Here is a 14,024-nt window from a genome sequence, read left to right as displayed (position 1 = left end):
GTTCGATGTGTATGGATTTAATTCGGGTGATGATAAGGCATGTGAAGCATATCGAATCTATATACCTATATGCACATCTCCGCCGGGTTGGGCTCGCTAAAGATAACTATTGTGCTAGCCGAAAGCCCTACAAATACATTGAGCGTGTTTTTTGGTGTGCGCAGTAAGGAATTGCAAAAAAAAAAATTATGTCTCAAAGCCTTTTTATATTGTGATAAATGCCAAAGCTAACTCAGATGTCAAATTTCGAATCATTTGCACTATTTTTGACCCCCACCCACTTCGCTTGACGTGTTTGACTTTGGTATTATGGAAAAATATGAGGAAGGAATATATTAAATGCTATGACTTTTTAAGTAGCACTCAGAAAATGATAATTTATACTTTTTTTAAGAAAAAAAATCTTACAATTGTTATGAAAGTATCTTCGATTCCAAGAAAATAGGAAAAGCTGGAATTTTGGGGCATTTTGTCCAAAAAAATCATTGTTCTTGATAACCATTTTGCTCTATTCAGCAAATCCAACGCATCTTTTACGATCTTTGTCAGAATATGAGAAGTTAAGGTTCTAGGGCATTTTGTCATTCATATCAAATTAAATCATTTTCTCGCGCATATATCTCTAGTATTTTTCAATCAATTTTTATTGAAAGTACCTTGTTGATCGTGGAAAATCCTAAGGAACAAAATAGAAGAAGAGTTACAATCGGTTAAATTCAGATACATTAGAATGTTTGAAATTTAGTCATGATTCCATATTCAATCATTAAATGGCACATAGCACCTCCATTTAGGTATAAATTATTATTTAATTACCATTTTCAGTGTAAAAAATGTTCAGGAATAAAATGGTAAATACAAGGAATTTTTTGGGCATATTGCTCCAAAACTCCAGCTTCCCCAAATTTTTAGGAAACGAAGACGAAGTCCCATAGTGCCAGTGTCAAAATCTTCAAACGAAGTGGGCGGGGTCTAAAATAGTCCAAATGATGTGAAATTTGGCATATGAGTTTACTTTGACATTTGTCACAATATGAAAGGGGGTGTGACAAATGCTTTTTTGTCATGCCCTAATGTGCAGGATAGCATGAAACAAATCCCAATTACTAGATTCCTCAAGAGCTCGAAGCAAACCACCTCATGTTCCTGTTCGTGACATCATCGCTTTCCGCTATCTTCTGTGCATGGACCTTATCTATTATTTCCTAAAACTATAAACTTTCAAATATAATTATCCTCACTACATTTTTAGCTTTTTTATCCTTTGCTACTCATGAACCAAATTCCTTTCGTAATGTCAGTTAACAGTTATTAATTTCTCATCGTTTCAGAGATTGGCGAATGTTATACTATTAGCGCTACCATGTGTCCTAATTTCAATTTTCATAACGGGACACGAAAGTGTTTAAAATACTCTACAACTTCGTAGAACATCATATTATGCTTTCCCTTACCATTGTACAAATAGGCATACCTTAAAGTTGTTTTCGATCACTGGCGCCACCCCGCGGCCCCATTTAGCATTTCTCAAATGAAAAAGAAAGTTATTTTAGTACTCTACATATTTTGGCATCGCTTCACCTTAAGCGCCCAGCAGAATGTTCATCACTGACGCTGCATCATGCTCCAATTAAAACGTTTCAAAATTGTCTGGATTGTATCACGTAATTCGTTACAGATTGGACAGATCTTCTAGTTCAGGCTACTCCGTCAGTTATGGACCGTTTTGTTTGATACATTACAGTGAAAATTGGCGAAGAATAATAGGACAACAGTTGACACATGGGGGCCGTGTGTGACGTAATGGTAAATGTCATTAATCAAAATAATCGTCGGTAGCCAGGTCCCAATCTGTCCTAAAAATGTTAATCATCTCCAAGTAGTAATTATAGTGGATTGAATACCCAGAGCTATAACTATATGATAGTAAAAGCACAGGACTGCAGGATTACTACAAAAATAAAACTCAACATATTTCCATAAAAAGTTATTTTTTCATATTTTTTCATAAAGTGTCAAACACCAGTCAACGAAGATCAGTAATTCAATAGAGAACAATACCAGAACATTTTGTACTAACAGTAAAATCTTTTTGGACAGTACACTAATCATAATTAAAGCGGTAGAAGTTCCTGTTCCGTTGCCCCACTGACCGCACTGTTTGCGATCGCGGTGAAAATTTTGCCCAGACTCTCCTCGAAAGCCGCTCGCACCTCCTCCAGTAGTACCAGCGGATCCTCGTTGATCACATTGTTGCCAACCTGTCCCAGGGTCTTATCACCGTTGAACAGGTTCTCCAGATTGAAACGTCCCTTGACGAACTTCAGCCGCACCTGAATCGGTTGGAACTGGACGGTCTGTTGACCGTCGGCACCCGGAACGTAGAAATATTTCAACTTCAGGTTGCAGAGTGTGTCATCTGAAATTGTCGGTTGGTTAGTACAAAGTTGTGAGACTTTGTTCTAGAATGACTTACCGAGACGCAAATCGAAGTCACCCTGACCAGTGATCCTGAGCAGCAGCAGTCGCATGTCCATCGTGTATTTTCCGTTAACCAACATTTTTGGAAGTTTTACACCCACGCTGATAGATTTCTCTTCCCAGTTCAATCTAAAAACAGAAATTCATTATTAATTGCATGTTGGAGCCGACTTCGTTCTCAAATGACTTGCTTTATTTTCCCTATAACGAATCCACCGGCTCCCTTGATCGTCACGTTGGACAGCTTAGCTTGGAAGCTGGATCCATGATCGATGACCATCTTCTCGACAAAGATCGGTTCTAGCGAGGGAGCTCTAGGTTGACCCGGACCGTAGTTTCCCACGGCGATGTTAGGTCGGATGTTTTCCACCACGGCTCTGACGCATCGGTCGAAGTTGGGATCGGTGCGGGAACATGTCATCGATAGGATTCCGGCTGCAAATAGACAATTGATGCAATAGATTAGTTGTGGTCATAGTTGTTTATAATTTTCGTACTATGAGGATACATGTGTGAAATTCCTCGAAATTCTAGCCCGACTGGTAAGTTCACTGCTGTGTCAACTGTCTTTTCTGTTTGTTGATGCTTTGCGTAGTTGCAAATTGAAGAAACAACAATTTGCAAGAAGCACAATCCGTCCACTGTAAGTTTAAGTAAATATTTAAAATTGTTTCTAACCATTTCGTAAAAACTATGGTATTCAATACCAAAAACTGAACGTCTCTATTAACCAAACACGGCAAGCTACCGCAAAAAAACGACACTCTCTCCAGCATGACAAACGAGCTAACGCCGAAACGCATATCATTAGATCATGGCTCCGTTGTTTATTCCCACTATTGATCATCCGAAACGTTCTAACTGCTGACCTTGGCGCGCGAAATATTTACGACCAATTAGCGCTTCTCTCATTTGTTAATCCAGTTTGTTCTCGATTTTACGGAGAATGTTTTTCGAACGAATCGAAACCATGTTTAATGGCACGTATCTTCGACTTCGTTTACGGGCTCTGTTCTGCTTGGTGGAAATTCGATGAGCCAAACTGTTCCAGCGACGCACGACGCTTCGCGAACGAAAGTGCTGAATTCGATGCGATTGTCTAAATTTTATGCTGTCAGGAAGCCGACTGCTGATCCGAGCAAAAAGTTTTATCGCGTCCACATTAGCACAAGGAAGGCTTCGTCAGGTCGATAGAGATGATTAGATGGATAAAGACAACCAAACAAAGCGTTGCTTCAGGTTTTCAATCTGCAGCGATTTTCCTAAGAACGAAATGACTCAGTCCGTTCGTAGCTTGCCCTGCCGTAAGTTGGTTATTTCATGCTGTGTGATTTATGCCAACATTTGATTGGTTAGCGTCCAAAAAGGGATAATCCACATTTTACCGATATTTATTTGTTTATATTGTTTTAGAAGTCTAAGTAATCCACGTGTACTGCTATGTGAGAAATTAAAAAAAAATATTTTTAGTTGTTTTTGCTACTAGAAATCTAGAAAAAAACATGACTATGGAGCTAACACAAGTACTAGTTTGCGTCCAAAAGGGAGGAGGTCTTAAGTAACCCTACGTTGTATCTTAAGGAAACTCGAGAATTTCCTTCGTTTTCGGAGGGCTTCAGAAAAAGTAGTCTAGCAATTCACCATCTAGAGGTGTTAGGTTACAGCTCATATATTAGTGAACTCGGTATTAAACCGAGTTTAGTTGGATTGCGTTGTATGTTGACGCACAATGGCCGGAGACCGGACAAAACCTATGTTTCAAATATTGATATTTTTTATTTTGCCTAGGTTTCTTATGTGTTGAATGACATATTCTTCAAATTTTGTGACAACCGAATGAGAATTAGATTTTTAATGAAACAGTTAGGAACGGTCACTTATTATACATTCTATGGGAAATTATCTCTATTTTTTGAATTTCAAGGTCTTTTTGCCCGAAGGGGTTTAAAATCGACATTTTTAAATGTTTGCTGACATGGAGGAGCATGGTGATTAGTGCAAAATAACAACTGAACAAAACGTAAACAAACACTTTTTGTAGAGATTGAAATTAGTTTTATCAAATTGTTATGTTGTTATATCTAATTTTAGTTATATCTAATAAGTAAAAAAAGATTTATCATAAAAATGGTATTGTGCTAATAAGTGTAAAGTGTCATAAATAAACAAACAAACAAACCATAAGAAAAGTTCGATGACACTGTATGGGAAAATTGTTTTCATCTTTTATAACTTTTGACATAAAATATGAGCTCAGTACCCCAAAATTACCTTAAGATGTAATTTTCAGCCAGATTGGGCAATTTTTTTGTTTTGTTCGATTTTTATTTGAAGACCCGCCACTGTGTGACGTTTCGACCAGAACAGTCGTTCCTGATGATGAGTGCCGCTAAAAATACTTGCAATGCATGCCTATTTTCTATGCAGTATATGTTTCTTACATGAATGTATATTATTGAGGGCATTTTTTTGAAAATTTATGGGAATATGGGTATCAAAAGAAAGAATGGCACACATTGGTTGGAAAATTTAAGAAAAAAACCTGTTTTAATCCACCTAGTGGTGCAATTGTGCCTTTCTCATTTATCAAAGCTATGATTTAATAACTGGTTAGTAACCAGTTACAAAATCATTACATTCAACATAACATTATGGAAATATCTATTACATTCTTTTTACACTTGGTAAGTATATATGGTCAAGGCTTCTGTCTGTCACGTTACATTTTTACACATATTTCATAAGAAATGTCACCAAAAACGAAAAAAAAACAGATTCTATTACAACTGCACATTATTAAGGTCACTAAACCGCACGTTTTATCTACTGAACCGTTTTCACTTTACTGTCATTTTGATACGTCTGTCACGTTACACAACTTTCGCAGTTAGTTTGGAGGTTGCCCGACTAAATTTAAAAAGTCTGTTCTGTTGGCCCCCAAATTTGAATGAACACAGTTTTAAGTTGAAGCTTGGACAATAAGGAAGAGTATGAAATATAGTTTACCCGAAGAAAAACTTTGTTTTCGATTTTATGGAGTATTCTCAATGATCTGTCACGTTACAACCTGAATCTGTCACGTTACAGCTCTGCATTTTTATTGAAGCAAGGATATCAAGACAGTCGTACACAAATCATCCTTGATCTAAGAACTGAGTATTAACGGGAAATTTCATGTTTATTTTGAAAACATATTGGTTTTGATGAACAAACGTGGATAACTTTTGAAAAGGTCGTAATTTCACGAAGTGACATATTGTTGAAAGAAAATCCAAAATTACTTGAAAACATCTGCATTTTGAAGGACAATTTTTCACGAACATTTTAAATTGAAAAACTAAACTAAATTATATCAAGAAAAAAAATTAAACAAAATTAAAAATTAAAAGAATTTTTGAAATATGTTAAAACTTTTTATTGTTATTCCTTTACGATGCAATTATATTTTAAACTTTGCAATTCAATTTTAAACGTGTGATGTTTTTTTTGCGTTTGGTATATGTGATTAATTTATTAAAAGGGCGTATTTTCACTACTAGATATTTATGTTGAAAAAAAAATCAAAATATTTCGGTAAATTTTTCTTAAGAACATTTTGCTTCGAAATGATATTTAGTATTAATATTGTATAAGAAAATTATATTTATGACTGGCAAATACTAAGAAATTTAGAAGAATACTTGAAGTTAATAATGCTTTCTTACTTACTTTTTTTTCTGGGATCATCATTCATATTTTTTAATATTAGAGGTAATATACATACGGAAAACAAACAGTTTGACGCAAAATTTGACAAAAAAAAATTCGCCTGCGGTTGCCATTTTCGGAGCTTTGACCATATTTTGGTATACGGGTGGGTGAAAGAAATGCTGGTTTGAGATGGTCGGGGGCGGGTGAGAGAGTTGGGAAGGGGTATAGGATGAACGAAGGGGATGGGTGGATAGGGGGGTGCAACACCCAACTGCATATTATACCTTCCATTTGAGACTAGGTTAGGGAAAATTGGTTCAATCATCACCGAAGTGGCTTTAGTTCTGGAATATGTCTGGAACCCGGAACTTCCGGAATTATGGATAGTGGATAATTTATTCCAAGAATCTTCGATTCACTATCAGTGATCTGGGCCAGCGAATCGAAGTAGTTTGATGTTAATTTCAATGGATTTTTAACATATGAGGTATTACGATTGTACCGGTTTATATGAGAAATTCCTATGTCACCGCAATAACCAAGCTGTAACTCCGAAATCAAAACTAAGTTCTGAATGAAATTCAATAGCAGTCAATGAAAGTATTATATCCTTTATTTAAAACCAAGTTTGTAAAAATCGATTAGGAGCTCGCGGGAAAAAGGGTGTGAGATACGCTTAGAAACAAGCAACTTTGGTTGGTCATTAGTGATCTAGACACGCAAATCCAAGTAATGTTGAACCTATGTGAATATGTATAGTATAAGAGACCCGGCCCTGTAGGCCTCGGTTAAAAGTACGAAATTCCGCCGGATTGCATAACCAGCAGTCTCAAAAGTCCATTCTTCTCAAAATAGTTTTTTTCGGTTTAACATAAAATCTCGTCATTTCATGCATTTGAAGGATGTTTGGCATCAAAAATACGAAATCGATTTTTGAAATTTCATGAAACAAAAATTTTAGTTCCTGCTTGTATGGAAATTTCTTATGTAACCGAACGATTCATACTATATTTCCGTAACCATAAAACCGACCTATATAAAATTTCATAGCGTTCCATGAGAATAATATACCTTTCATTTGAGACCAAGTTTGTGAAAATCGGCCCAACCATCTGATGTGAGTTTTTCAATTTTGCAAGCTGGTGATTTTTCCCGGCACTTCCAGAACCGTGTGTGGTGGTCAATGTGGCCAACAAGATTTCGATAGGCCATCAGTAACCTAGAACTGCAAATGTTTGGCTTCAATTTTAGCAAAAAAAATCCTCTTTGCATTTATCGCGGTATTGGTTTGAATAGGAGTTTTCTTTGTGACCACACTCTACAATGCGCAACTCCGCAACAGGATGTCTGATTGAAATAAAATTTAATAACAGTTTTTGGGGACGCAACGCCATTCATTTGGGAATAAATTTGGTCAAATCGGTCCAGTCATCACTGAGAAATCGATGTAACTGTTATTTTGAATTTGGGTGCTTCCGCCGGGTCTTCCGGAACCGTCGACGATGGTCAATGTGGCCAAAGAGACCTTGAATCACTGTTAGGGATGTCTTTTTTAAAATGTTTTTTTTAAATTAATCGATTAGTCAATCATCGATTATTTTTTCTGCGTTGATCGATTAGTTCATTTAATCGTTGCAACTTAATCGATTACTCGATTATCCAGATTCTTTTCTTTATTTCGATTATAAAAGTTTTAACCTTACGGTTATTCACCTCTTCGGGTTAGAAAAATCTCTTATGAAAAATTTCTAACCCTTTGTACGGAGTCGGGACTCGAACCCAGGTGGGCTGCGTACAAGGCAATCGATTTACCAACTACGCTACGCCCACCCCTATCTAGATTCTTTAATCAGTAAATATTGGATACAACGTGCGTGTTTTTATAAAACTGTTTTTTAATCCCAATGTATAAGGAAATAAGAATAAGTTTGTTCGAAGTACTATACGTATTAGAACAAATTATTCGTTGATTTCATATTCCAGAACATTTTTGAATTCCATTATGCTACCGTAACGTAACTTAGTTTTATTTAAGATGTGTGAACCGTAGGAATAAATTATAATCAGTTAGTGTTGGAGCAACGGTCAATTTAAAGTGGGCGGCCGGTAAAGAAGAAATGTGGATCAGATCGCAGGATTTGGGTAAAAAAAGCAGTGGATTGGCGCGGAAAATGAAACGGAAAGAGTGAGAGTGAGAGAGATAGTGAACGGGAGTTGGAGTTGGCTAGGAGGTTATGATAAGAGAAGGCTATGGTGTTCGAGGTTCCATCGCTCCCGGCCCCGTAGCCCACCGAATGTTGTTCGAATTACCTTCCTGCCTCACGTGTCATCCATGCTCATTGTCGCTCGCTGCCTGACGCCGTCGTTCATTGTTAAGCCGTCATCACCACCGCACCCGAACCAGAATAAATTTGTACAAAAGGTAGGTTATTTAGGACCGTCACACATCCGAAAGCTCCCCTACTTCCGCAACGCCCTGGGACTCGGAACTAAAGAGGCCTTGAGTGTCCACTCCAGGACTCTCATACCAGGAGTCGGACCTTAGGCAAGCCCCCATCTGGGACTTTGCACTTTCCAAGGCGAGAGCCTTACAATTATAAATTTTTCATGTACGTATGCATATCCTAAGTAGTGCAGGCAACTAAATATAACCTCTGTAGGTTAAGTTAATCTTGTTTCCTTATTCATCTGATAATGGTCATACTTCGACTAGAGTGGCATTGAACGTAAAGCTGAATCTCTGAATAAAGACTCGCAATCTCGAACGATTTTTTACTATACAATCTGCCAATTTCATTCGAATCGAGCACAGAACCTGTTGTAAGCACCCCACTGACATAAAAAGATAAACAAACGATGGGGATGGCGAGTCTTTAAACCAGAGGGATACAGGGCCTTTAATTGAACGAAAAACGATATTGAACGAACACAAAATATTGTTCATGTTCAAAAGCATAAAAAAGCGGGTAGACTACACACTCAAATGAAATTACACAAATTATGTTTTTTTGCGATAATCGCGATAATAATCGAAGAATATTAATCGATTACTTAGATTATCTGACAGAAACTAATCGATTAAAAATTATTCGATTACTTGGCCTGATACTCGATTAATCGATTAATCGAATGATAATCGTACATCCCTAATCACTGTTGGTGACCTAGAACTACAAATTCAAGCAGTTTTGGACACATTTTAGAAAAGTTTTCACCTTTTTACATTTATCGCCGTATACGTTGAAATCGGGATTTGCTGCGTGTTCGAACTCATCCCCTGTAATTCCGGAACCGGAAGTTGGATCAATCAGAAATTCAATAGCAGCCAGTGAGAACGGTATACCTTTCATTTGAGATCAAGTTTGTAAAAATCGGTGAATTATTCGCTGAGAAATAGGTACGACATTAACTAAGGGACTTGGCAAGTTCCCTGCGGGCATCAAAAAGCCTCATAGGTAGCCAATGTGGTCAAAGCGACTTCGAAGGGTCATTGATGGTCCAAACACGCAAATCCAAGTAATGTTGCACCCATTTCAATATGTATTGCATCATTTTGACATAACGGTGGAAGTCGTTTATATGGGGATATGCTCTGTGATCGTACTGTTCAACCCGTAACTCCGGAACCGGAAGTCCAATCAATAAGAAAAAATCAATAGCGACCTATGGGAGCGTTGTACCTTTCATTTGAGCCTAAATTTGCACAAATCGGTCCGGCGATCTCTGAGAAAAATCGGTGAGAATATTTGACACATACACACATACATACAGACATTTTTCGATCTCGACGAACTGAGTAGAATGGTATAAGAGATTCGGCCCTGCGGGCCTCGATTGCAATTCTGACCGATTGCATAACCTTTCTATGTGAGTAATGAGAATAAATATCCTTCGTTTTGGTGTCTTCGGAAAAGTTGCTTTATTTGATTGGATTAAACTAGTTCGGAATTCAGTCGGTAGGGGTTTTCTTTTAAATAGAAGTAAATATGATTTCTTCGAGAAAGCTGTAGGTTAAAATCTTAAGGAGATATATTTATAAAATTATGACCTACAACTGTCTCAAAGACACCATACATTTCGAGATTGAGTGCTTTTTTTGAACATATGATCGTCATGGTAATTTTATCCCAAATTATGCTTGTTTTGATCCAATTGTCTATCATTATTAACTATATTTCTCCACTAGATCCTGAAAAGCAAATTACAGTGAAATGGAACTTAGATATAAAATAGTAAGGAAACACATGTTTTGCCCATCTCATATAGAAAGGTTATGCAATTGCTCTAAACATCGTCTCGACGAGATCGGATAATGTTTGTGTGTATGTGTATGTGGCAAATAATGTCACCTTTGCTTCTCAGAGATGGCTTCACAGATTTGCACAAGTCCCAAGAGAAAGGTACAACCTACCCATCGGTTGCTATTGAATTTTTTATTGATAGGATTTCCTGTTTCGGAGTTACGGGTTGAAAAGTGCGATCACACAGTAAATTCCCAGTGAAATGTCTTCTGAAATGTAATGATCTAATCTTCAACAAAAAGAATTCTTTTATGCAATCCAGAATCCGCAGTATTAGATGCGATAATGGCGTAGTAAAGTAAATGTAATGGGAGATGTTTCAAACAGTTAATAAACGTCAAAATCCAAAAAAAAATTTATAAAGGTTGCTCGTATGCGGGGCCTATTTATTTAATAATTAATTAATTAATTAATTAATTAATTTATTTATTTATTTATTTATTTATTTATTTATTTATTTATTTATTTATTTATTTATTTATTTATTTATTTATGGGAATGATTTGAATCCGAAAATGCCAGGAATTTTTCCAAGTACAATTGCAGTATTCTTGTCAAGACATTGACTGGCCATTGCAAACTCAATTATCACATGGCTACTATTCAGCACGCTGAGTATTATTTGTGTGATCTTTGTGAATCCGATTACAGAGCTCCATATTATTTGATATGTAATTGCCTTGCAGTAGTGCAATTGCGTATCCGGATTTTTTGGCTCTCCATAGATGAACCTATGTACAGAGAGCTAAAACTCATTTGTACAGAGAGCTATAGTGTTGTTCCCAGTGTGGTAAAGAGCTATACGCTTTACCAGGGGGGTTCATTATTCTATCGAGAGTGAAGAATAGAGTGACAGGAATAAATTACCCCCGTAGTCCCACTCTGAGTCGACTCCTAGTCTCTTTAGGAGTGTATGCTCCAAATTTGAAGCAAATCGGCCTACTGGACCAACGTGCCTGAAGTTTGTATGGGAATTTTTAACAATTTACGTGAAAAAAACCGACTAACTGGTGTTTTCACCGCTAGATGGAACTGTATGCATCAAAATGCCAAGTAAAAATAAGAAAAACAAGCGGCTACAAAATCTGTATCTACGGATGTAAGAGGAACAAATATTCACTCAACAAAAATCGCACAAAATGTCTCGAAAGCAACAATAAATACCACCAACAATGAAGTGAACGCCGAAGAAGGCGAATACACAATAGCGACAAATAACTAGAAACAAACAAAAAAATTCGACCATGTACAGAAAGATAGCGCTATCGATGAGGAAATGGATCTCAATGATCAGGCGAGAAAAAGTAGGCTGATTGGTCGCCAGCTAACAAAACTTTCTACTAGGGCTACCGTTTTGAATGATATCCGTACTACAATGCGCAAGTGATGGCACTGAATGAAGGCGACTTTCGTAAGCATTACCTCCACTTTCACCTTCAGTAAATTTTCCATCTCGCCAATACTCGGCTGAATAGTACAATACGTGAAGTCCACCATCGCGATCGCCCACCGGATCAACACCTATTGATCAACTTCACTCATGGTGGCAAGAATAGGAGTAATGGTTTCTTTACTCTGTGCACACTAGATCGAGTGGCTGCTAGCTATCGTTCACTTTGCCTGCTAAATGCTAGCTCTTATCCTGGCAGAAGTAGAAAGCACTGTCAACTCACCTGACGTCTTTCCTCTCTTTATGATAAATGGCACATGAAAGATCCAAACGAAGACTGGGGATAGTAAATATTGTTCATATTTACAAGACACGCTAATTTGAGACTAGAATCACAACGGAATCACATATTTAATTGATACGCGGCTGTATTCATGCGTGGCTTAGTATGCAGGAAACCTATGAACGTACGTGTATAAACAGTATTTTTTTCAAATCGATCATTGAACGTATAATAGAACTATCACCTTCTATACCCAGCGTAAAACATAATTGCATTTAAGGATAAAACAAACATATCAAGAAATGTGTGCGGAAAACATCTCTGTAGCTTATTCGATTCACCAAAATAATAGCCGGTATCCCATTCACTTCAATTAAACTTCAATTAAAAATGAGGACCGACATATTATAGTAAGCTTTTCATGTCTCACAAAAAAAAATCTTAAAATGTGCAATAGAGAAGAGAAGAAATATAAAAAAGAATTCCAGAGTTGCATTAAAAATAGGTCAAGCAGACCGTAGACTGCGATCAGATGTTTTTCTTTGTTTTGCCAGTGTAAATTAGTTTCTCAGACTAGCATTTGTCTATCAATTCACCAAACAGAATCACCCGTGACAAGTTAGTTTAAAAAGCTGTTCCGATTTATCGATTTACGGGTGACAAAACATAGTTGTTTAAATACTTTGCCAGATACTCAACCATCCTGGGTTAAAGTTTCATAAATAGCATAAATTGCTTTAATCTGATAGAGGTGCATGAATTCAAGGATTAATTCTTCTATAATATAAAAAAAAACAATTTTTGTAAAAAGAAGCTAGCCAGTTGATTAGCATACTAGGTTAGAAACATTTCTTTTCTCAATAAAATTTGCAGAAGATTGCAGAACCTAGAAACGATTGCCAGATTCTGCATTCAAAATAAACACGACAGTTAACACATACGACCAATCACAAACCAGTCAAAACGCAGAATGTTTAATGAATTATTCATATCTGAATTTATAAAATGATAGAACAATATTTTCAGCACTTACGTAATGTTCCTTGTATTGTGTCTATCCTCAGTATAACACAAAATACTAGACAATAAAAGAATTGCTTCATTGCACCGATTCAGTACACTTTCTATCTATACGTTGAGATCCTTTACACCTTCCTTAACACTTTAATTGCACACGTTGGAAACGAACTTCCGGTTCCCAACAACTAAAATCAATCCAACAATTCACCAAGTATCCTTCCTCTCCATCAACCGGAAAAAAATCGATTAAAACTCGGCAAACTGTCTTTCACACCTGCTTCCCTAGAATTGACTGGTGCGGCTGGTTTGCAGTCGGGCGGCTTTTATAGAATGTCCATCGACATTTTTTTTTCCACTGACCAGAACGACCCTAACTGATTGGATCCTCCTCCCTGTGCGTAAAGCCGAAACGAAACAAGTTCACCAAAAAATATAAATTCTAAGCGCCAGCAGCAGTGGTCGCGGAAAAAAAACAACAAACCGGCACCGGTTTTGGCTACCGCTAATCACCCTCGGAGACGGTCGCCGCCTTCACTTTCTACGCATGGTTAAATCTCCCCGTGCGACGGCGGCGATGGCTGCGACGACAACGACTATGACAATGCCGAAACCACAAACAGGTCGAAGTAAGCTGCGGAGACGGTGTTTATTGGGTCTCGGAATGTTTTCGGGTTCGTGGAATCATGGCGTTCAAATCTTCTGACTGCTGCCCGGTTTATTGCGACCAGATTGGCAAGTTCAGCAAACACGTGAAATACCCGTCTCCACCAGCCGCCGTTCGTTCGATGGCGGCTTATGACGTATGTGTTTTGGTTTAGTAGCTCTCGAGAGAAGCCACTTGGAGATCACTCGACCGGAG

At 37.4% G+C, this 14,024-nt stretch overlaps 1 protein-coding gene across 1 annotated transcript; it reads right to left on the bottom strand.

Annotated features, from left to right (window-relative positions):
• Nucleotides 1–1,974: 1,974 nt before the first annotated feature.
• LOC131682918 (protein takeout-like) lies at nt 1,975–13,473 on the bottom strand. The gene is made up of 4 exons (XM_058964732.1): nt 13,179–13,473; nt 2,673–2,916; nt 2,477–2,610; nt 1,975–2,419 (listed from the first exon to the last, which is right to left on the bottom strand). Exons 1-4 carry the CDS (start codon nt 13,246–13,248, stop codon nt 2,115–2,117), a joined length of 753 nt encoding a protein of 250 aa, XP_058820715.1. The 5' UTR covers nt 13,249–13,473; the 3' UTR covers nt 1,975–2,114.
• Nucleotides 13,474–14,024: the final 551 nt, after the last annotated feature.

The sequence above is a fragment of the Topomyia yanbarensis genome, chromosome 2 (genome assembly GCF_030247195.1).
Source record: "Topomyia yanbarensis strain Yona2022 chromosome 2, ASM3024719v1, whole genome shotgun sequence".
Lineage (NCBI taxonomy): Eukaryota > Metazoa > Arthropoda > Insecta > Diptera > Culicidae > Topomyia > Topomyia yanbarensis.
The sequence above is the reverse complement of the archived record's forward strand: the minus strand, read 5'-3'. Positions and strand labels throughout refer to the sequence as shown.